A 22,153-nucleotide genomic window follows, 5' to 3' on the forward strand; every position below is an offset into this window, starting at 1 on the left:
TGAAGCTATTCGGGCATTTAATTCATTCAATCTGAATCTTTAGTTATAGTTAGTGTCAAATGTTGTTTAATAGTATATTCTTATCAATTTTTTTAATATAATAAATATTAAAATTATTTAATTTTTTTAGATGAATATAGTTTAATTTTAATAAACAACAAACCAACATAAAATTATATTGTATAAAAATAATCAATATTAGGCTTGAAATAAATCTAAAAATTTTAACAAGCCATAAATTTAGTTCATCTCTAATTTAAAATAATTCTTTCTGACTTAAAATAAACTAAAAAAAATGAAATGAATTTCAAGCAATAAATTGATGCTTATTTAAAAATAAAATGCATTATGGATTGAATATGGTTAAATTATATAGTATATTGAGATCAATGCAAAAAAATGGCTGAAATTAAAACTTACATTAAATTCTCTTCAAAATAAATTTTATGGTTATTAAGCCTAACATAAATAAATTTTCATCAAAATATTTTTAAAAATTAAAAAAAATAAAAAATTTAAGTTTTTTTGCTATATTTAAAAAAAGATTTTATATAGAGAGATGTATGTGTGATTTCCTCGGTAAGAGAATCAGTGCTTGCTTCATAGGATCCTTATTATTTGTGATATTTGAAGGACTTCGTCCAGTTTTGAAGTACTTTGGGTTGTACACAAACTTCATTACATGCCTCTTGTTGCATTATCATATAGGATTCCTTCTGCCTTTAGTTTAACTTTAATTGATATAATCATTCAAATAATTAGATAGAATCATGAATAAAAAATAGGAGATTTAAATATACCATACATATTTTATTTATTTACATATCTATCACTTAATTTTTAATATTTACTTGTATAACACAAAAATCTTTAATTTCACATTAAAATAATGCTAATATTAACTTTTTTAGGAAAACAAAGAACATCTTTTCAGCATATATTTAGATATGATTATAACATTAAAATGTTACATCAAAAAAATATTAAAGTTTAAGTGATAAACACATAAAATACGTAAGAATTGTATGGTATAGCATGTAAATCTCTCAAAAAGTTATTTAAAAATATCCTAGTATAATTTGAATTTTAACTATTGTGTTCATTTTAAAATCATATATATATATATATATATATATCCAAAATTTGTATTACACTCATCTCAAAAGTAATTTAAATAAATTTATAACTCATGTTAACATCCACTAACAACCAACAGCTACCTGACAATATGTCATCGTTGGTGTCCCATTGAAAATCAGCTGCTAACTGATGCTAATATTAATTTTGGATTTGATTAATTGAAAGAATTTTCTAATTGTTTATATTGTAAGAAATTTAATTACTAGAGTGGTGATAGAAACTTTCATAATATATTACCTGGCCCAACTCTTGAAAAAATGGATTTTAACCCTTTATTGATTATATGTTTGAATTTGAGCCAACTTGCTTTACATTATTATTTTGATTCGATGTTATCTAATCTCAAAATGTAGAACAAAATAGTGCTTTTATTATCTAAAGAGCGAACAGGTTATACAAAACTATTAATGTATAAAGACATTCATTCACAATTATATAATATAAAGTATGACGTAAAAATTGATATAAAATAGAAAAAAATATAATACAAATACATCAATTGAAGCTAATATCGAGAATACACCTCCAAATTAGAATTTCAAAAATTTCTAATAATTTATTGCAATAATAAAAAGCTTAAAACTTGCAACAACAAAAAAAAAACATCAGATTAATTTCAGCGCTTCAAAGTGCATCTCAGCAAAGCAAAGCAAGCATCACGCACTAATCTTTTGCTCGTGAAGCGTGCTTCAAAGTGAACTTTTAGGAACATTGTAATTTGATTACTGCTTGCAATTGATTAAAATTGAAAACTTGTTTCTTCCTCCTCTCTAACTTCCCCAATAATAATGGCCACGCATTGACTGAGCCAGTCAAGTTTCAAGTTGTGCCTATTTGGGCTGGTTAAATGTAATAATTTGTTAAAGTGATCTAACTCAATGATTAAAAAGCTTTCCAAATGTTATCATCAAATCTTACTAATTGCAAGAACATATTACATGAATTATTAAAATTTGAATTAAATTACTGTTTCAGAAGTAGTTACCTCATCACTACTTAAAAACTTGAGATTTTTATTAAATTACACTAAAAATTGGGAGCTTGGCTTCCCTAGTTTCTTTCTGTTGGCTTTCCTGCAAATCTTTTGCTGCTCTGCTCACATTTGTCATCCATCTTGTCTTGGTTATAGTTAGAGTTTGTTGATTTACGTTTTCTTTTGCATTTTATTTGCTGGGAAGCAACGTAAGGATGGCACAACGTTCATAGAAAATATATCTATTCAAAGTGAAGTGGCTTCTTATCAAAGATGTTATGTTGACCAAAACGATGAAAATCATGTTCAAAATGTTGCTGAAGCAGCTTATCCACATCTCAGTGAAAGGCAGAAGAAATTGTTTAACCAGAGACATAGAATGGCAAGTATATGCTTCGTCCAAATGCCGCATGTATGAAAAATTTCTGTTTGTTTGGCTTTCTTGAACGCTTTCATACTTTTTTTAACCATCACTTGCACTAGCAGAATGAAGCTAGGAAAGCGAACCAAATAGCCATGGTTGCTATAAAAAGAAAATCAGAAGGTGGTTTTGAGTCAAGGGGATGTGTCCCGGATAGAAAAAAGAAGATTAGACAGTGAATTGATTTAAATTGTTTGGATTTGAGCAAGGCTTTAAGCTTTGATACACAGGAGACAGCTGAAGCGAAATACAGGAATTGGGAGAAGGATCCTACTCCACCTGGTTAAGATGGTTAGTAGTTTGTTGAACACCCACTAAACAATTTTTTTTTGTGAAGTTGTCTTAAAGTCCATTTTTGTAAATTACATACACGTGCATGATCCATTCATCATGAGCAGTTTAGCATTTTCATATTCTAATAACTGTAATCATACTGAACTATTTGCTTGTTGATGCGTTTAGGGGGTATTCCACCCCCTTTCTTTTTGTAGGCTTCTAGCATGAAATCAAAGGTTCTTGTAAACTTTTTCTTATCGTTTTCATTTTTGGTCTCTCTCTCTAATATTTTTAGGCCACCCTTGAAAACTATGCATGTTAGAAGCTACAGTTGGAGTTCATAATGCAAAGTGAGCTATAGTGGACTCCTGCATTATGTTCATTCCTTCCCCATGAATAAAGGGCAAGGTAATGCCGTGAAAGTTTAATTATACTATTGGTCAGTAATTGCTGATTTTTTTCCAGGTAAACTATTTACATTTTATTGTTTTTCACTTTTTAAGCTCTCTAGCTTTTATTGTTTCAAGTCTGTGCTACGCCCGTAACCGGCGTAAGAGGACCAGTCCCTCTTGGACTGGTCGACACCACCCAACTGGCTCGCTCTTTCAATAGACGGGCCAGTCCTCGTCGATGAAGAGGCCGAGCGGTCTATTGCTGCAGCAAAAGAGAAGGGGAACAAGTGGGGTCCACTAGGGCCCTAATCACATACTCAAGGAGGAGGAGTTGAGAGAATTTTGAGAGAAAGTTTGTAAGGAATGTTTTCAAATATTGCGGGGGGATTCTGATAAGGGGAATAACCTAGGGTTGCTTTCTTTATGCATGTTTTTTGTATGGCTGTTTTCTTTGATCGTGTGGTGTGTTCGTAGAGACTTCTAGGGTGTGGTAGAGAAAATCTACCTCTTGAAAAGTAGATCAACCTTGTATTTTGCCTGTTTTCCTTTGATTTTCGTATGAGCAGCCCTCGTTTGTGTCTCTTCTACATTTATTGACGTTTTGTTGTGTTTTGTTCGCTGATTTTGGTTCTAAGGTGTATCAAATTAGTATCAAAGCATAGGGCTTGGTGGGATGGAAGTAACAAAAAAATTATGTGCTAAAAGGAGAGATAAAGCAAATCTGATCGAGAATAGAAGAAAGCTTCACTACCATGGAGGATAGATTTTCTTCTATTGAAAGTCGAATTAATAATGGATATGAAGGCATAAGAGAAGTGCAGGAGATGATGAAAAAGCTCATAGAGATGCAAGCCAATGTCATGCCAACCGCTCTAGTTGCAAACCCTAACTAAAGTTTGATCAAGGAATACTTGGCTAGGTCAAAAGGGAAGAAGATCGAGAAAAAAAAAATGAAAAAGACATCATCTACATACAAGAGCGTCCCCCTATGACTTCAAGAAGAGGGGGAGTGGAAATTTCCGATGAAGGGGAATGGGCCAAAAATTGGAGAAGGTGTGGTGGAAAGGACGCGAAAGAGTATGATGGAGGAAGGAGGGAATTAGGAGTGAGATATGTCTATAACCGCAGAAGGGGGTTTCACCCTAGATATATGGGGAAAAATTCTGGGGGAGAGAAAGTTAGGGTGGAGATGCAAGAGTCAGAAAACTGAAGATGTCAATCTTCAAAGGGGAGGATGCACATGGATAGGTGTATCGGGTGGAGCGATAATTTACAATCAATGAGTTAACAGAGGAAGAGAATCTCATGGCAGGGAGATTATGCTTGGAGGGGAAGGTTTTAGCGTGGTTCCAGTGAATGGAGGTAAGGTATTCGATACACTCATGGGAGGAGTTTAAGGATTGTTTGTTGGAGCGTTTCTAAGTCATTCGAGAAGAAGACGTACACAAGCAATTCTATACTCCAACTAAGAAGGGTACGGTTATGGAATACTGGGAGAAGTTCGAGCACTTGTCAGGGAGGTTGAGAGGGATTTCTACAGAAGGACTAAAAAAGAACTTCTTGAAAGGCCTAAAGCCCAACATACGAGCAGCCATCTGCCCCTTGAGACTGCGAGGGTTGAGAGAAATTATGGAGCTCGCCAATGTGATGGAGGATAAGAAACAGGTGAAGAAGACTAGCAAAGGTGGCAGCACCAATGAGTTCTACAAGTGCACCTTAGCAGCCACGATACCGAGGACCCAAACGATGTCCTTTCAAAAAAAGAGGCCAAAGGAGAAGAATATAGGACCAGGGGGGGGGGGGGGGGGGGGGGGGGGGGGGCGTAGTTTCAAGGGCCTCACGGGTGCAGAAGTGCAGAATAAAAGAGCAAAAAAATTGTGTTACCACTATGACAAGAAATACACCCCAAGACACCGTTGCAAGAAGTGTGCCCTACAAATTCTATTAGTTCAGTAGGAGGATATAGAGAGCGAGGAATCAAAAGAGAAAGCGATGGAGGAGGAGCATATGTATTTGGATGTGGCGGATCTGTCCCTCAATTCGGTGGTGGGATTTACTCCAAATGACACCATGAAGGTGAGGGGGTGGATCGGGGAACAACAGATGGTGGTATTGGTGGATAGCAGGGCCACACATAAATTTATCTCAAATCAGGTTGTGGAGAAGCTAAGGTTGAAATTGGTGACTACAGGAAGATTTGACGTCATGATGAGTACAGAGAAGGTGGAAAAAAGTCAGAGAATTTGCAAGGGGTTGGTTCTGACACTACAATGCCTAAAAGTGGTGGAAGAAAAGTCGGGGAATGTGCAAGGGGCTGGTTCTGATACTAAATGCCCCATAAGTGGTGGAAGGCTTCCTTCCTTTAGATTTGGCCAGCACAAATGTCATCTTGGGGATGAGGTGGCTGTGAACAATGGGAGAGATGAAGGTAGATTGGAAGTCCTTAACGATGGAGTTCCAAGTGGAGGGTAGGAAGGTGGTACTAATTGAGATGCTGGCTTGTGCAAAACCATGGTGTCGCTCAAAGTCATGGTCAAGTTGATTCAGGGAGCGGAATTGGGTTACTTGGTGATGTTGCAGAGCATCGAGGAGATTCGAGATTCAGAGTTGGCCAAATTTCCGAAAGGGCTCCAGCAGCTCCTGCATCAGTATACGGATGTTTTCCAATAACCAAGTCGATTATCTCCTCTAAGGGAGCACGAGCACGATATTATATTGAAGGAGGGTGTTTCTTCCTTGTTTTTTATATGTAGTCAAAATCATCTATTGTTTTTTTTATTTACAAAATTCCCTTGTTTTATATGTAGTCAATCTTATGTTGACAAAATTTTGCTTCGTCAGTTTTCAATCAGAAAACTATGTAAAATGCCTACAAGAAGCGCACAAAGAAAATAGAGATTGACATGAAGGATGCTTATAATAGAACAAAGGAAGCCGATCTAAAATTCTATCAACTTCATCAAGGATAAAGAGGCCAAGAGCAACTCCTTCATAATGAGGCGTAAGTTATGTTGTCATCTAATGGTAGATATACTTATAAATCTTTGATTATTCAGCACAATTACGTTAGATCATAACATAACTCATCAGAGGAATGATCAAACGTGTTAAAATTTGTAATTTTAAATTCATTTCACTAGTTTAATAAAAGTTTATGATTGACTTTCAAATATGAGCAGTCAGTTTTTCTCATTCAAGATTAAGAAAGGTAATTTGGATATTAGTTTCTCACATCATGCAATCTAAGTACAGTTCAACGTGCAGTAATACATATTTAGAGAAACAGTGCTTTATCATAGGATTAAGGTATTGTTAGATTAATGATGACTTTCTCCTAATTTAATTTTAAGGGATATTGTATATAATGACCGCTTGGATTGCATTAATTTGACTTAGCCGCGCCAACATTTCTAGCTCAGTCCTTATCATCTACTTAACAAAAAAAAAATAAACATAGGCCTCGTGCATCTCTGAATCCGCATGAATCCTCATCTAAGACTTATCAATATGATCAATAGATAATTGGGGCATTTACATGCATACCATACAATACTTACATAGTTACACATCGAACACAAAAAAATTGATATTTACAAACATATCACTCAAATCTTTAACACCATATTGAAAATACCACTATTACTAACTTTTTAAAAGTCAAACCAACCTTTTCATGCATAGCTTTATAATAGCAAAATGTTATAAATGCAAATACTAAAATTTAGGTGTTAGATATCTAACTACATAATAATTGTTTGGTATGTATGATAATTTCCCTAAATAATTTTGCAGCTCTCCCTACCTTTTTTCAATGGTTTTTGGCATTCAGTGACGTATGCTTCATTGCTGCTTAGCAATGCCTACCCTGTTTTATAAAACTAACAAGTTCATTCTACACGGGTTTGCTCCTTTTCTTTTCAGTTTTTCCTTCCAATTAATTAACAGATAGTGTCTTTTTTTGGTACTCTAGATTGGTCCGCTCACTAATTTGATGGTACTAAATTGAATTTTCTCATAAGTGCTGATAGTTATGATAGCCGATAATGATAATGAAGAAGTAGCACAATGCTTAAATCAACAACCAATGTTGAATTTTGATAGAGGTTAATGAATAAAACATTATCTCTACAACCCAAAGAGGCTATTTGAGTGACACATTATTCCCACCAAGTCATGATGGAGTATCACTTCTTCAATCTAGCCTTCATAATTCCTATAGTCATTAAAGTGTCTTGGCTTAAGTGGTATATTACTTAATTTCTAAGATATTAGTCCCCGGTTAAAGATCTCACGAATGCAATATGGAGGATTTCTCTAGCTCCCAACGGTGAATTTAACTACATAACAAACAATGCACCCACTTTATCTTAAATAAATAGAAGAGCAAAAAAAAAACTCATACTTTATATGGTCAAATGTTAATAGGAGTAAGACTACACATATGAGTACATTTCATCTACGAGAACCATATGCATTGAATATGCCAAGAACTCATTTCAATGGCATTCAAATTCACATATAAAAAAGAAATGGGGTATATACATGCATACCACTCAATTCTTATGTATTTACATGACTAACACTTAAACTTTAATTTTTTACATATATTCACTGTATCTATGCATCAAAAGACGTATTTCACTTTTAGAAAGGTAATAATAGTAGTTTTTTGATGTGACGTTAAAGATTTGAGAAAAATGGTTATTATGAATCTTATGGATTTTAATTGAATGATATCGTCCAAATGCATCCTAGACTAAGCTAGTTATTTTCTACTGAGCTAAACTACAGCAAATAGATTGTTTCCTACAAGGATCAACAGAATCAAAATGATCTCATGCAATAAAATCTACAGTTTTAACATTTGTAGGCTTCTTCACCTGACCTCCTCTTCCTTGAGGTATGCTTAAAGTTCTTATCTTCCTAGCTTCTAGGATATTAACTTCTATAAAAACAAATGATAGGTTATCAAGATAAATACTATAAAGTCATCCAAACAGGTTTGATATGGAAAGATAGTGAAGGTCATAAAGTTTATTTGGAAGAAAAGCTTACGAACAGAATGGTAGCTTGGACTCACCTGAGGTAGAATCAACGTGCTCATTAAAGCTGGCTGCTACAATTATATAGCTGAGAATAAGCATCACTCCTCTGAAGTAATTAGAGGTTCCTGAAATGAAACATTGGATTAGATATTATTAATATGAGCCAAGACAAAATTTCCATTCAATTGTATAGTATAAGACAAAACGGCAGCATGAAAACCAAGAGTACTGTTATAAGGCAAAAGTTAAATTCTATATGCCTCTGCATTATCCATACTATTACGAAGCAGAAAGGAATATGCAAATGTGAAGTAATAAAATTGGTAATTATGCTGTTTTTTTATTTATAAACATTGAGAATATAAGCAAAAAAAAATAAAAAAATTTTAGATATTTGCCACACATGAATCTGCAAATTTGAATGTATATTTGATTCATTTTTATTCAAAAAATAAAATTAAATACATTGCTTGAGTGCTTAATAGCTGTGTTTGGGGTATGTTTCTTGATATATTCTATTTTAACTCATTTCAATATTTCTTCAGTATGGGATCACATAAATGCTTTTGTGGAAGTGTGGTTTGAACGTCCGTAGGTGCCTATGAAGCTATAATCCCCAAAGTGGTAAGCACGCGTAAATCACACAAATATACGTATCAATTAAGTACACTATACGGATTATGAGTTCGTGTATTGATCCCACAAGAAACTGATAATTCTTTATAAAGATAAATTTCTAGTTTACTAATCCTAGGTTTAGTTTGAGATGATGTGTTTTCTTAAGTTTTTCTATGCTCTTAAATAATCTAAAAGCTAATCTAACAAAGTTTTGAGTTTTTTAGATGAGAGATATGATTCTTTGAAATTTATTAGGTGAATTCTCAATCTTCTTCCAATGAATTTCCCCTTCCTAATATAGACAATTAAGGACAGATATTCCTTACTCTATTCATAGATATAAGAAGCATTGGAGCCTCATAATATGATTAAGTTGGCTTAACCTTGTAAAGTCTCACCAGAATCTTAAAGTCTTTTATAGGATTGCAATCTTCTAATGACAATATTCCTATTCAACTAAGTAATTGAGTGTTATCTTATTTGTTTTTCTAGCCTACGTTCAATAGCCTTTGATCACAAGGGGTTTTAACATTTCAATTGATCGAATCGAAGGTAAATTAAGATATAAGAGATAACACACTAATATATAGTAGATATTGTGACATATCTATGGGTGTCATAAAAGCAGTCCTATAAGTCCACAATAAATCATCTAGCCTAAGGGACCATTCTTTCCTACTAGGTTTACAGTTTTTTCTAATTTTTTTTAATCTCTCAATTAGAAACTTGTGTTAAAGCAGTAGTATGAGGGTCATATGTAGTAGATATCATATGTTTAATTTCATATTTAAGTTAATATCTCAATTCATTTATTATAAAAATAACTCTTTTCATCACTAATAATAACTCTTGACATTCCAAATCTATTAAAAATCATTTTTTTTTTAAAAAAATTTTAACATCCTGGGATTCATACTTTGGTAAAGTCGATCCTTCAATCCACTTCGAGATACAGTCTACTGCAATTAAAATGTAAATGTTTCTTAAAGATGACACAAAATGTCACATAAAATCTATTCCTCAAACATCGAATAATTCAACCTCCAAATATAGTTTAAGAACATTTCATGTCTCCCAAAAATATTGTCTCCCCTTTGACAATTATTATATTTCTTAATGTAATCATTAGTATCCTTAAACAAGGTGGTCAATAAACTTTTATTGTAAAATCCTAGACGCAGTTTTAAATTTCTGAAATGTCATCAAAACTCAGTGTCATGGTAAGATCTAATGATTTTTCCTACCTCATCTAAAGGAACACATCTCCTAATAATTTGGTACTTACACACTCTAAACAGATATGGTTTATCCTAAGAAAATAATATGGCATTAGACATAATTTTTTTCCTCTAGTTATGATAGATTATATGGAATTATTCCACTAATAAAGAAATTAACAATGTCTTCATACCAAGGCATATATTGTGTAATGATCGAACGAAGTTGTTCATCAAAAAAATTATTATGTATATTACCTAATAAATCCTCAAAATTTTACAGTCTTGCCAAGTGATTAACTACATGATTCTCAGTACCCTTCCACAATCTCAATATCAAATTCTTGAACTATAAGTATCTATTGAATCAAGCGGGGGGCTTGAAATCCTTCTTATTTACAAGATATTTGATAGTTGAGTGATCAGTGTAAACCTTTACTTTGATACATATCAAGTTGGATCTAAATTTATCAAATGCATACATTATGAATAGTAACTATTTTTTAACAATAGTGCAATTAACTTGAGTTTTATTAAGAATTCTACTGACATAGTATATTAAATGAAAAATCTTATCTTTGTTTTGGCATAGCACGACTCCTGCAGCATAATCACTAGCATCACACATTGGCTCAAAAGAATATCGTCGATCGGAAAATACAATAGCAGGTATTGTGATAAATTTTTGCTTTAACAGTTCAAAAACTATTAGACACTCATCAAAATAAAGGGCATGTCCTTATCTAATAAGTGACACGGTTGTTTGAATATTTTATAGAAGTCTATAATATATCTAATGTATAATCCTGCATACCATAAAAAACAATTAATCCCTTCACATATCTGCCTTCAATTTACTCTTAAAAAATTTATGTCCTAAAAGGATACCTTCAGCGACCATAAACAAAATTTTTCTCCGTTCAACGCAATATTAGTTTTTTCAAACTTACGTAAAACTTTAGCTAGATGTTCAACAAGTATATCAAAAAAAGTGTCAAGCATAAAAAGATCATCCATTGACACCTCAATCCCTCTCTTAATAAGAAAAAAAAAACCATAATGATGAAACACAATCTCATTATCCCTATTACAAAGAATAAACACGAAATCTCTATAATTGATTGTCGACCTATCTTCTTGTGCAACACTTTCTATAAAATCATAACTAAGGACCTCACAAATCATTTCAAGAGTAGGCTTCATATCATTATTCACCCATCCCAATCTACTTTTACAAAAGGTAGATATATCACTTAAAATATAGCTCTAGCACATGAGCTCCCTCACCAATTTAACTTGAGAAACACAAGGAATTTTTTCTATGTTAAAATAGATCTTACGAAGGCTTTTGACTATGAGCATTCAATTCTAATTAGATTATCTAAAAGGGATTTTCTCATAACATCATTAAATGAAAATCTTCTTGTATTATGAATATGCCTCTCTCCTTGGTGCTTAATAGGGAAATTCATGGTTTCTTTGTATTATGATTAGTCTTTATATTGAGATGACTTTTATCTTTTGCCTCTTTGCTCTTGCAATGGATGCTTTTTCCGTTTTCAAAAAGTTAGGGTTCTTCCTAAAGACAACTCCCCTATTCAAAATGGTCTATCTTTAATATCCCACCTCCTTTTGTTGATCATTTGATCAATTGTTGGCTAATGCTAGGTTGATCTCATTACAGTTACCACTCTAAGAAATTACTTATTTTAGCCTAATCTATGGAGTTGGAGATCAAACAGCTTGAATCATAGATGTTGTTTTTTGAACGTGTCAAAGACTTTGAGAGTTGGCTAATATCCTGGTCTCAAAATTGGAACATTTTTCCTTACTTGCCCTACCTCTTACTGATAGAACGATCTTAGTTAGAAACTTACATATTGCAGTCCAATTAAAAGCAACAGAGTATAAGACAAAAGAAAAGAAAATGGAAAACAAAAGAAGAAGATAGTCCTTTTGTACATGTAGTCAAAACAAAACTAAAAAGTAAGGGTCCAGTACATTCTGAAAATAAGACTATTTGGTAATGTTTCTCTGGTACAAAAGTGCTTGCTCCATGATGCACCTTGGGGATGCTTAGCTCCAAGGGTAGTCTACCAAAGAATTACCTCTGCACATTGTTGTAATAGTTTAGTTCTCAATGACAAACGCCTTGAACCAACTAGGAGGGGGAGAGGGGGACACCAAGAGGGATTATAGATCATTAAATTCATTGGAGAAAGGAAGAATTTTGCCTGGCTTTATTTTAGTTCTCCTGGAAACATCTTCATTCTTAGTGGGTTTAATATAAGGTGTTGATTTTAAAGGTATGTCTATGGCTTATTGGAGATTTTACAACCACTTCGTTTTATGGCTCTCACTATTTTAGCTCTTATAGATTGTGTTGGAAATTTTGTGCATGGCCAATGGGCTTTAGACAAATGTCTTACCAATTCTATGTTTTTATGCATATGTTCAATCTAGCAACATTTTAGAACCAATTTTACACTTAGCAAGGGCTCTTTATGCTATTGTAGGATAGAGCATGTGTCAAGATGAAATCATTCTGTCCAAGTCTATCCCCGCATTAATTTTTTTGGATGCCCTCATGTTCTTCCTTTCTACAGCTTTCTTATTAGTTGACTTCTTCAAGTTTTAATTTTTTCTCTAAACCTTTTTGACCCAAACATGTAACACTTCTCTATAATTTCTATTGAAATTGAGCTTTTGCCCCCAATACTTCTAAGAAAATGTACATATGAAAAAGCCCAAACTTAAAGCACCGAATTGAACGAGAAGTAAAAATTAGAAGAAAAAAAAAAGCAAAGAACACACCCTTTTTTAAATTATTAGCAAAATTTAGGAACTGGTTGATTCTTTTAAATGCATTATAGATATACATGCTTCATATTAAAAAAAAAAGAGCGGGTCAAATAAGTAGTATTTTTACAATCCCAACAATCATTCATTAACAGTACATAATGTTGTGGTATATTGAAATAAAATAGAACGATCGACGACGAAGTGAAAAATAGAACAAGAAAATTCACACCAGAAAAGAACACACAAATTTACGTGGTTCGGCAAATTACCTACATCCACGAAGTTGCAGAGGATTTTACTAATTGAGGAATTTACACCAGTGGATCGTCTTCAATTACAAGAGCGAACTCTTTCTCCCACATCTTCACTCTTCTCTTTCTAAACTGAGATACACCGAAGAAGAAGAAAAACGTACAAGAAAAAAACTTATTTCTCTTCTGTCGCAAGCCAATAAGAAGAAATCAAGAAGAGCACATTCTTCTTTCACTATCTTCTTCTTCCTTCTGTCAAGCACGAGAAGAATCTTTCACGAACTGAAGGAGGCGTGGGCGGAGACGGGAGAGGAGTTCCTGTTTCGCGAGAGATGGATCGTCGGGAGGGAAGCCTTCTGGTTTCGCGAACAAGAGAGGCGAAGACGGGAGGAAGTGACCTACTTCGCGAGAGACAGAGAGACGGGGATGGGAACCAATTCACAAAAACGGGAAGGGCCAGGTGGAAAGGCAGAATAGAGCATTTTAGGCGGAAACAGTTATAGCAACATTTTTTTTTCGTTTTACTTAACCGGACTCCACATAACAAATCTCTCACTTGGAGACCGGTACACAGACTCCAACTTCTTTCTCAATATGATATCCTCCACTGGCGGCGTAGCCCTTTTCCTCAAACGTGTTATCCTCCACCTCTGCAACTCAAGGCACATGTCTTCACACTAGAAGACCAACTGAAGCTGCACACAACTTCAGTTTCTCAAGAGTAACACCATCTGTCAACATATCAGCAGAACAAATTTTCTCAAGCAACAACTGTCTGTCATCCAACAATGACCGAATGAAGTGATATCTGATCTGAATGTGCTTAGTCCTGGACTGAAATGTTGGATTCCTGACAAGGAATATGACGCTCTAACTATCACTATAAAGTATGCCTTTCTAATCCTTCTTGCCCAATTCTTTCAAAAAGCCCTATAGTCATATCATCTCCTTTGCAGCCTCTGATACTGTTATATACTCAGCTTCTGTAGTATTCAACGAAACTGTCTTCTGCAGATTAGAGCCTCATGACACTGCAGTGCCACCAAAAGTATAAATATAGTCTGTAGTATTTCTTCTGGTATCAATGTCTTCAGCTAGATCAGCACCAACATAGTCTCGTACCTCTGAACTCTTTTCTGAGAAACACAAGCAAGTTTCTGCAAAGCCTCTTAGGTACCTCAAGGTCCACTTCACTGCTTCTCAATATTCATTTCCTGAATTACTCATGTATCTGCTAACAACTCCCACTCCGGTCTAGTGCAAACCATAGCATACATAAGTGAACCAATAATTGAAGCATAAAGAACCTTACTCATGTGGTTTTGTTCCTCCTCTGACTTGGGTGACTGATTCTTGCTGAGTCTGAAGTGACTTCCCAAGGGTGTGCCAACTGATTTGGCTTTATCCATGTTGAACCTGCAAAGTACCTTTTTCACATACTCAGCCTGAGAGAGTCTCAACATGACTCTGACTTTATCTCTAACAATTCTCATACCAAGAATTTGTTTTGTCACTCTCAAATCCTTCATTGCAAAGTGTTTTGACATCTGCTCTTTCAAATTATTGATCTCTTCAATACTAGCACCTCCAATAAGCATATCATCCACATACAGCAGTAGGAAGATATAGGAATTGTTAAAATATTTGATATAACAACAGTGATCTGCCCGATATCTGTTGTATCATGCACTGTGCATGAAATTATCAAATTTCTTATACCACTGTCTAGGAGCTTGCTTCAGGCCATATAAGCTCTTCTTCAATCTGTAAACTGACTCTTTATTTCCTTGTACCAAGAACTCTTCAGGTTGGTGCATGTGGATGCCTTCTTCAAGATCTCCATGAAAAAATGTTGTTTTCACATCTAACTGCTCAAGGAAGAGATCATCAGTAGCCACCATAGACAATACCATTCTGATGGTTGTAAGCTTCACCACAAGAGAGAAAATCTCGGAATAATCAATACTGTGCTTATACTGAAAACATTTTATAACAAGTCTAGTCTTGTACCTCTTACTGTCATCATGCTCAGTCTTCACCTGCTACACCTACTTGCTGTGTAATGTCTTCTTCCCTGTTGAAAGATCTGTTAACTCCCAAGTTTGATTTTCTAGCAAAGAATCCATCTCATTCATGGTTAGTTCTCACTTGCTCGAATTTTCATCTTGCAAGGTTTATTCATAACTCTGAGGTTCTTCACCATTTGTCAGCAGAATGTAGTTCAAAGTTGGAGAATAATGACGTGGAGAACGTCTAGCCCTTTCTGATAAGAGAGAAAATCTCGGAATAATCAATACCGTGCTTATACTGAAAACATTTTATAACAAGTCTAGCCTTGTACCTCTTACTGTCATCATGCTCAGTCTTCACCTGCTACACCTACTTGCTGTGTAATGTCTTCTTCCCTGTTGAAAGATCTGTTAACTCCCAAGTTTGATTTTCTAGCAAAGAATCCATCTCATTCATGGTTAGTTCTCACTTGCTCGAATTTTCATCTTGCAAGGTTTATTCATAACTCTGAGGTTCTTCACCATTTGTCAGCAGAATGTAGTTCAAAGTTGGAGAATAATGACGTGGAGAACGTCTAGCCCTTTCTGATCTGCGAACTACAACTGTAGGGGTAGACTGCTCTGAAACTAACTGTGGAACAATAGAAGTGGATGCCCCGGATCTACTCTCCTCATCACATGCATCTTTGTCTTGCACTATGACCTCTGGTAAATCATCAAATCTTACCAACTCAGATTCCTTCAGTGCTCTTTCAAAAGTTGTATTGGACTTGTCTTCTAACATTCTTATTGAAAATCACGTTCCTTCTCCTTATGATCTTCCGACCCTGATCATCCCAGAAACGATTTTCAAATGCCTCATCTCCATAGCCAATAAAATAACACTTCTTTGACTTAGCCTCAAGCTTACTTCAAGCATCAGGATTAATGAAAATATAAGAACAACAACCAAAAGTCTTAAGGTGAGAAAATTTTACCTCTTTCCCACTCCAGACTTCTTTAAGTAATTCACAGTTTAATGGAACAGATGACTCTCTAATGATCAAATAAACTGCAGTGCTAACCACTTCTACCTAAAAAGTAGATGGTAGTCTGACGTGCAATCTCATGTTTCTAGCCCACTCATTAATAGTCATGTTCATGCGTTCTGCAACACCATTTTGTTGTGGTGTCCCTAGAGTGGTCTTCTCCATTTTGATGCCCTGAGCTATACAGTACTCTTTGAACCCACCATCAATGTACTCACCACCATTATCAGACCTCAGACATTTCAGCCTTAAGTTTGTCTTTGTCTTAACCATGGTCTTCCAAGTCTTGAACACACTGAATACATTAGATTTATACTTCAAGAAATAAACTCATATATTTCTGCTATGAACATCAATGAATGTGATGTAGTAACGAGAGCCTCCAAGAGATGCCTCTGGAGAATTTCCTCACACATCAGTGTGTACTAGATCCAATTTTCCTGCCTTTGGCATCCTGTCACCTTTCAAGAAACTGATATTTCTCTGTTTCCCCATAATGCAACTCTCACACATGCTGAAATCAACTGACTTCAGTTCTGAAAGTTTGCCACTGGACTGAAGTTCCTTCATACTTCTCTAACTCATGTGGTCAAGTCTGCAATGTCATAACTCTGTTGTGCTGTTTGTCACAACTCTGTTGTGTTGTTTGCAACAGCAGTATCAACACTGTTAATTAAACCAGTAGTCATATATAGCGTACATGTTTTTTTACCCCGAGCCAGTATCATAGCTCCTTTAGTAACCTTCAGGTGCTATCTGAGAACAATACTGAATGTCCACACTCATCAAGCTGTCCAGCAGAAATGAGATTCTTCTTCAGTTCAGGAATATGTCTGGCCTTTTGCAGAGTCCATTTGTTCTTATTTGGAAGAGCAATGTTAATATCTCTCATTCCTACCACGTTCAGAGTTTCTCCATCTGTTAAATATACTTTCACAAAGTCACCTGCAACATAATTCCGCATCAATTCCCGAGAGAGTTTTATGAAAAGAAATTATTGAATCCAGTATCCAGTCATCAACAGAACTATGAACTGTCAGCAGTAGCGCATCCTGTGATTCTTCAGTTACCACATTTGCACTATCATTTTCCTTATTCTTAGGATTCCTGTAGCTCCTATTTATGTTGTCAGTTTTGCCACAATTCCAGCAAGTTGCTTGTTTACCAGACCTTGACTTGCTCCTGCTTCTATTCTTTGATTTTGATCTTCCCCTGTTTGAGTTCATGTCATGTGATCTTCCTCTGGAATCAACATTTAATGTTGAACTCGAACTTGAGATCTCGCCAAAATCTTCTCTGCGCACCTCCTCAGCTAAAATCAAATCACAAATATCTTCAAATTTCAGTTTAAATTTACCTACAGAATTACTGACAACCATCACATCATCATAGCTTCCCAACTATTTGGCAATGAAGCCAGCAAGATCAGTGCACGTATCTCATCATCAAATTCAATTTCCACAAACGATAATTAATTTGTGATAGTATTGAAATCATTCAGATGTTGTACAAAAAACGTGTCTTCGGCCATCTTCAAATTTAATAACTTCTTTATCAGATATATCTTGTTATTCGTCGATGGCTTTTCATACATACCTAACAGGGTTGTCATAAGATCTGCAGTCGTCCTCTCCTTTACGACGTTATGTGCAACGGACCTTGATAGGGTCAATCGAATAACCTCCAGAACCTGTCAATCCAACACATTCCATTCAGCTTCATCCATTTTTTCAGGTATTTTCCCCAATAACGGAAGATGAAGTTTCATCCCATAGAGGTAATCATCTATCTGCATCCTCCAGTAACAAAAATCTGTGTCATCGAACTTCTCGATCCCTGAAACTTTTACTTCATCTGCAGTCATTAGTTTTGATACCAGTTATTGTGATATATTAAAATAAAATAGAACGATCGACGACAAAGTGAAAAATAGAACAAGAAAATTCACATAAAAAACACACAAATTTACGTGGTTCGACAAATTGCCTACATCCACGGAGTTGCAAAAGATTTTACTAATTGAGGAATTTACACCAGTGAATCGTCTCCAATTACAAGAGTGAACTCTTTCTCTCACTTCTTCACTCTTCTCTCTCTAAACTGAGATACACTGAAGAAGAAAAAAAACGTACAAGGGAAAAACTTATTTCTCTTTTGCCGCAAGCCAACAAGAAGAAATCAAGAAGAGCACATTCTTCTTCCACTATCTTCTTCTTCCTTCTGCCAAGCACGAGAAGAATCTTTCATGAACTGAACGAAGCATGGGCGGAGATGGGAGAGGTGTTCCTGTTTCACGAGAGATAGATCGTCGGGAGGGAAGCATTCTGGTTTTGAACACGAGAGAGGCGAAGACGGGAGGAAGTAACCTACTTCACGAGAGACAGAGAGACGGGGATGGGAACCAATTCGCGAAAACGGGAAGGGCCAGGCAGAAAGGCGGAATAGAGCATTTTAGGCGGAAGCAATTATAGCAATATATATTTTTTTCATTTTACTTAACCGGACTCCACACAAGACACAAAACTCCATACATGAAAATGATTTTTCGATTCATCATAGTGAATTTTATGAGGAATTTTTTTCTAGAATTTTTATCCGAAGTTGGACTGGAAAATGTTTAGAACATGCACCATGTTACCGTTTATTCTATTGTTCTTATGTTTATTCTAATGAAGTTTTAGTCCATTCTTCCACTGCTCATTGTTCCGCATCTACCATGAGTTTTTTACTTCCTAAGAATATCATTAGAAATTCAATGAAAAATAGTTTCCCCCATTTGACTAGAGCTTGTTTACTAGGGATTTAAGTAACAGGAAATGAAAAGGAGTCGAATTAAAAATAAACCTACAAATTGATTGAATTTAAATTTAGTTCCTTCTCATTCCTTCAATACAAACAAAGCCTTGTGCTGTTAGAAAAAAAAGTTAGAACTGATTATTATCAAATCAAGATAATGAAAAAAAAATCAGTTCAATAACAGTTGATGAAAAAAAAAAAGAGTACATGCATAAATTTCCTTCCAAATTCTATGTGGATTAGCATAGGTGCGTACCTTTAATAAGGTCTGTTGCCATATCTTGAAAGTCACTATCGTTAACAAGACCTTGAACTCCACCGCCAGCAAGGAGTACTGAAATAAAACAGGAGAACTCTAAATTCTTTGAAACGTAGAACTATCCTACATCCAGCTTCTGCCAGGAGACTTAGTCGCTCCTCTAACCCTCATCAGCTTCCTTATCTCCTCTCCAAGCTCCACCCTCCCAGCATCATCATACATGCCAGCAAGCAGCACGTAAACTGCAGAATCTGAAGGGTCCAGCTCCATTGCTCTGCTCGCTGCCCACTCCCCCATTGCAACATTCCCATGGAGCTTGCAGCATCCCAGCAGAGTCTTGTATATCAAAGCCCCAGGTTGATGTGGCATGGTCTCTATTGCTTCCATCGCCGCCTCCAGCCTCCCTGCTCTTCCAAGCATATCTACAAAACAAACATAATGATCCTTATCTGGAACCAATTCAAACTGTTCTTTCATTGAGCTGAAGTAGTCCATTCCGAGATCTACAAGCCCACCATGGCTACAGGCATAAAGGGCAACCAAAAAGGTGATAGAATCTGGAAGGACTCCAGCTATCCTCATGTCTTCAAATGTTGACAAAGCTTCAGCAAAAAAACCATTGGAAGCTAGCCCTGAGATCAAGCCATTCCATGACACGACGTTTGGTTGCTGAATTGAAGCAAAAATGGCACGGGCCTCAGCGATGCAACCACACTTGCCATACATGTCCACAAGTCCATTCATGACTGAGATAGATGCCTTGAGACCAGATTTGAGGGAAAAACAGTGCAGCTGTGTGCCACACTTAGCTGTAGCTAGACCTGCAGCAGCGGAGAGAAAAGAAGCTAGGCTGAAGCTATCAATGCGCGTGAGCTCGGCTCTCATGGGGCCAATCAGTGAGAGAACTAGCCCGTGTAGCCCTGCCTGATTAAAACCTTTGGCCAGACTTGTGTAGGTGTAGACATCCCTATTCTGCACATCATCAAATACTTTCCTGGCATCAATCATCCAGCCCAGATTAGCATAGGCATCAACAAGGGAGTTACCAACAGTGATATCCCAAGTGCTCAAGTTAGTCTTTAGCACAATAGCATGGAGCTTCTGTGCATGAGCTGCACCCTCTCTTGAGCTCAAATCTGTGAGGATAGTGGACAAGGTGAAGGAGTTAGGCTTCACCCCAGCCACTTGCATCTCTGCAAGTACCACCATTGCAGCGCTATCTTCTCCTTGTCGAACAAGCCCAGAAATATGAGCCGTCCAGGACACAACGTTTGGAGATGAGATCTCCTCGAATGCCCTCACCGCATCTTCTACCTGAGGAGAACATTTTGAATAAAGATCAACAATGGCATTGCCAACCGAAACATCATGCTCAAGCCCGACCTTAACAACTACACAATGGAACACTTTTCCCAGCTCAGGCAATGCAGATAAGGAAGATGCATTAAGGAGAGTGGTGTAGGTAAATGAGTTGGGAGGAAAATATGCTGCAGTCTGCATCTTTCGGAAGGATGACACAGCCTCCTTATAATCCCCTGCTTGAGCATAACCTGAAATAATTGTAGTCCACAGCATTACATCGGAGTCGGAGGTCAGGTGAAGGGAGTTCATGGCACTGGTCATGTTCTTGCATTTACAATACATGTTGACAAGTGCAGTTTTCACTGCTAGGTTGAGCTGGATGCCGAGAAGGATCATGTGAGCATGGATTAGTTTGCCAAGGTGAGACTCGAGTTTGCAACAAGCTGTAAGGAGCATGGTGAAAGTGAACTCATTGGGAAAGACACCATCTTTGAGCATGGAGATGTAGAGACAAAGAGCCTTCTTCCAATCTTCAGCCTGCACCAGTACACTAATCATTGCCGTCCACGAGACGGTATCTCTATCATTCATAAGTTGAAATACCACGAGAGCTTCGTCAAACATACCACACTTGGAGTAGAAATCAAGAAGACCGCTCTCAAGAACAAAATTTGACCCGAATCCACGTTTAAGAATTAGGGCATGATGGCTAGTTCCTAGATCGAAATCCCTAACAGAAGCTGCACATCGCATGACGGTGGATAACGTGAAATGGTTGGGGACTAAATCAGCAAACAGCATTTGCTGGTAAAGATACAGTGCTTCCTCGTCATTGCCATTCTGAACGAAAGCTGATATGACTGCCGTCCAGGAGACAATGTCCCTATAAGGCATTTCCCCGAACAGATTGCGGGCAATGTCTGCATGACCATGTTTTGAGTAGAGAGATAGAAGGTTATTACAGATGAGAAGATGGCTGTCAAAACCTAGCTTGATGATGGCGGAATGAGCACAAAAAGCTTTATTGGAGAACGGGATAGATTTGCAGCACGAGAGGAAATGTAGGCATGATTCCTCTGAGGAGAGGAAAACTGCGCTGGAGCCATGGATCAATGGTGAAATTCTAGAGCTTTGATCGACGTTGATAAAATCCACGGCCGTTAAGTGAGAGAGAAGACGCAGCCACTGCCAGATAACTGTGCAGGACCGGAGATGGGATTCCGCAATGAAGCTAAATGGCGGGAGGTTTTTCTTCGTACAGCGAGGCAGTAAGAGCATGCTCGTGCAACGGTAGATACGCACGTGTTTCAGAGTAATTTCAGCCGAATGGGGTGGGCGAGCTCAGCCCAGCCCTAAATCTGGTCCCAATTTAATGATAAGACCTCACGTGTTAATTAGGTCCACCGTAATATACTGAAGGCAGGACTCACTTAAGTCGTGGCACCCCAATATTTAATTTTGGATGTATTCGGAGTCCTGACCAAATATTTTTTCCATGAGAAAAAACTTGCAGGCTACCTGCATAACAAAATTTGATGTTCTGCAAAAAAAAAAACTCATGGTTCATGAGCATAGATCATATTCTGCTCTTTAGATAGTTCATATTCATTTCTAAAGAGATATT

General features: G+C 36.3%; 1 protein-coding gene across 1 annotated transcript; it reads right to left on the bottom strand.

The window, feature by feature from the left end:
- Window positions 1–8,288: 8,288 nt before the first annotated feature.
- LOC110029572 (pentatricopeptide repeat-containing protein At5g52850, chloroplastic) lies at window positions 8,289–21,852 on the bottom strand. Its single transcript, XM_020731922.1, has 2 exons — window positions 19,225–21,852; window positions 8,289–8,372 (listed from the first exon to the last, which is right to left on the bottom strand). Exon 1 carries the CDS (start codon window positions 21,805–21,807, stop codon window positions 19,351–19,353), a length of 2,457 nt encoding a protein of 818 aa, XP_020587581.1. The 5' UTR covers window positions 21,808–21,852; the 3' UTR covers window positions 8,289–8,372; window positions 19,225–19,350.
- Between the last annotated feature and the right edge of the window lie 301 nt (window positions 21,853–22,153).

The sequence above is a fragment of the Phalaenopsis equestris genome, unplaced genomic scaffold (assembly GCF_001263595.1).
Source record: "Phalaenopsis equestris unplaced genomic scaffold, ASM126359v1 Scaffold000595, whole genome shotgun sequence".
Lineage (NCBI taxonomy): Eukaryota > Viridiplantae > Streptophyta > Magnoliopsida > Asparagales > Orchidaceae > Phalaenopsis > Phalaenopsis equestris.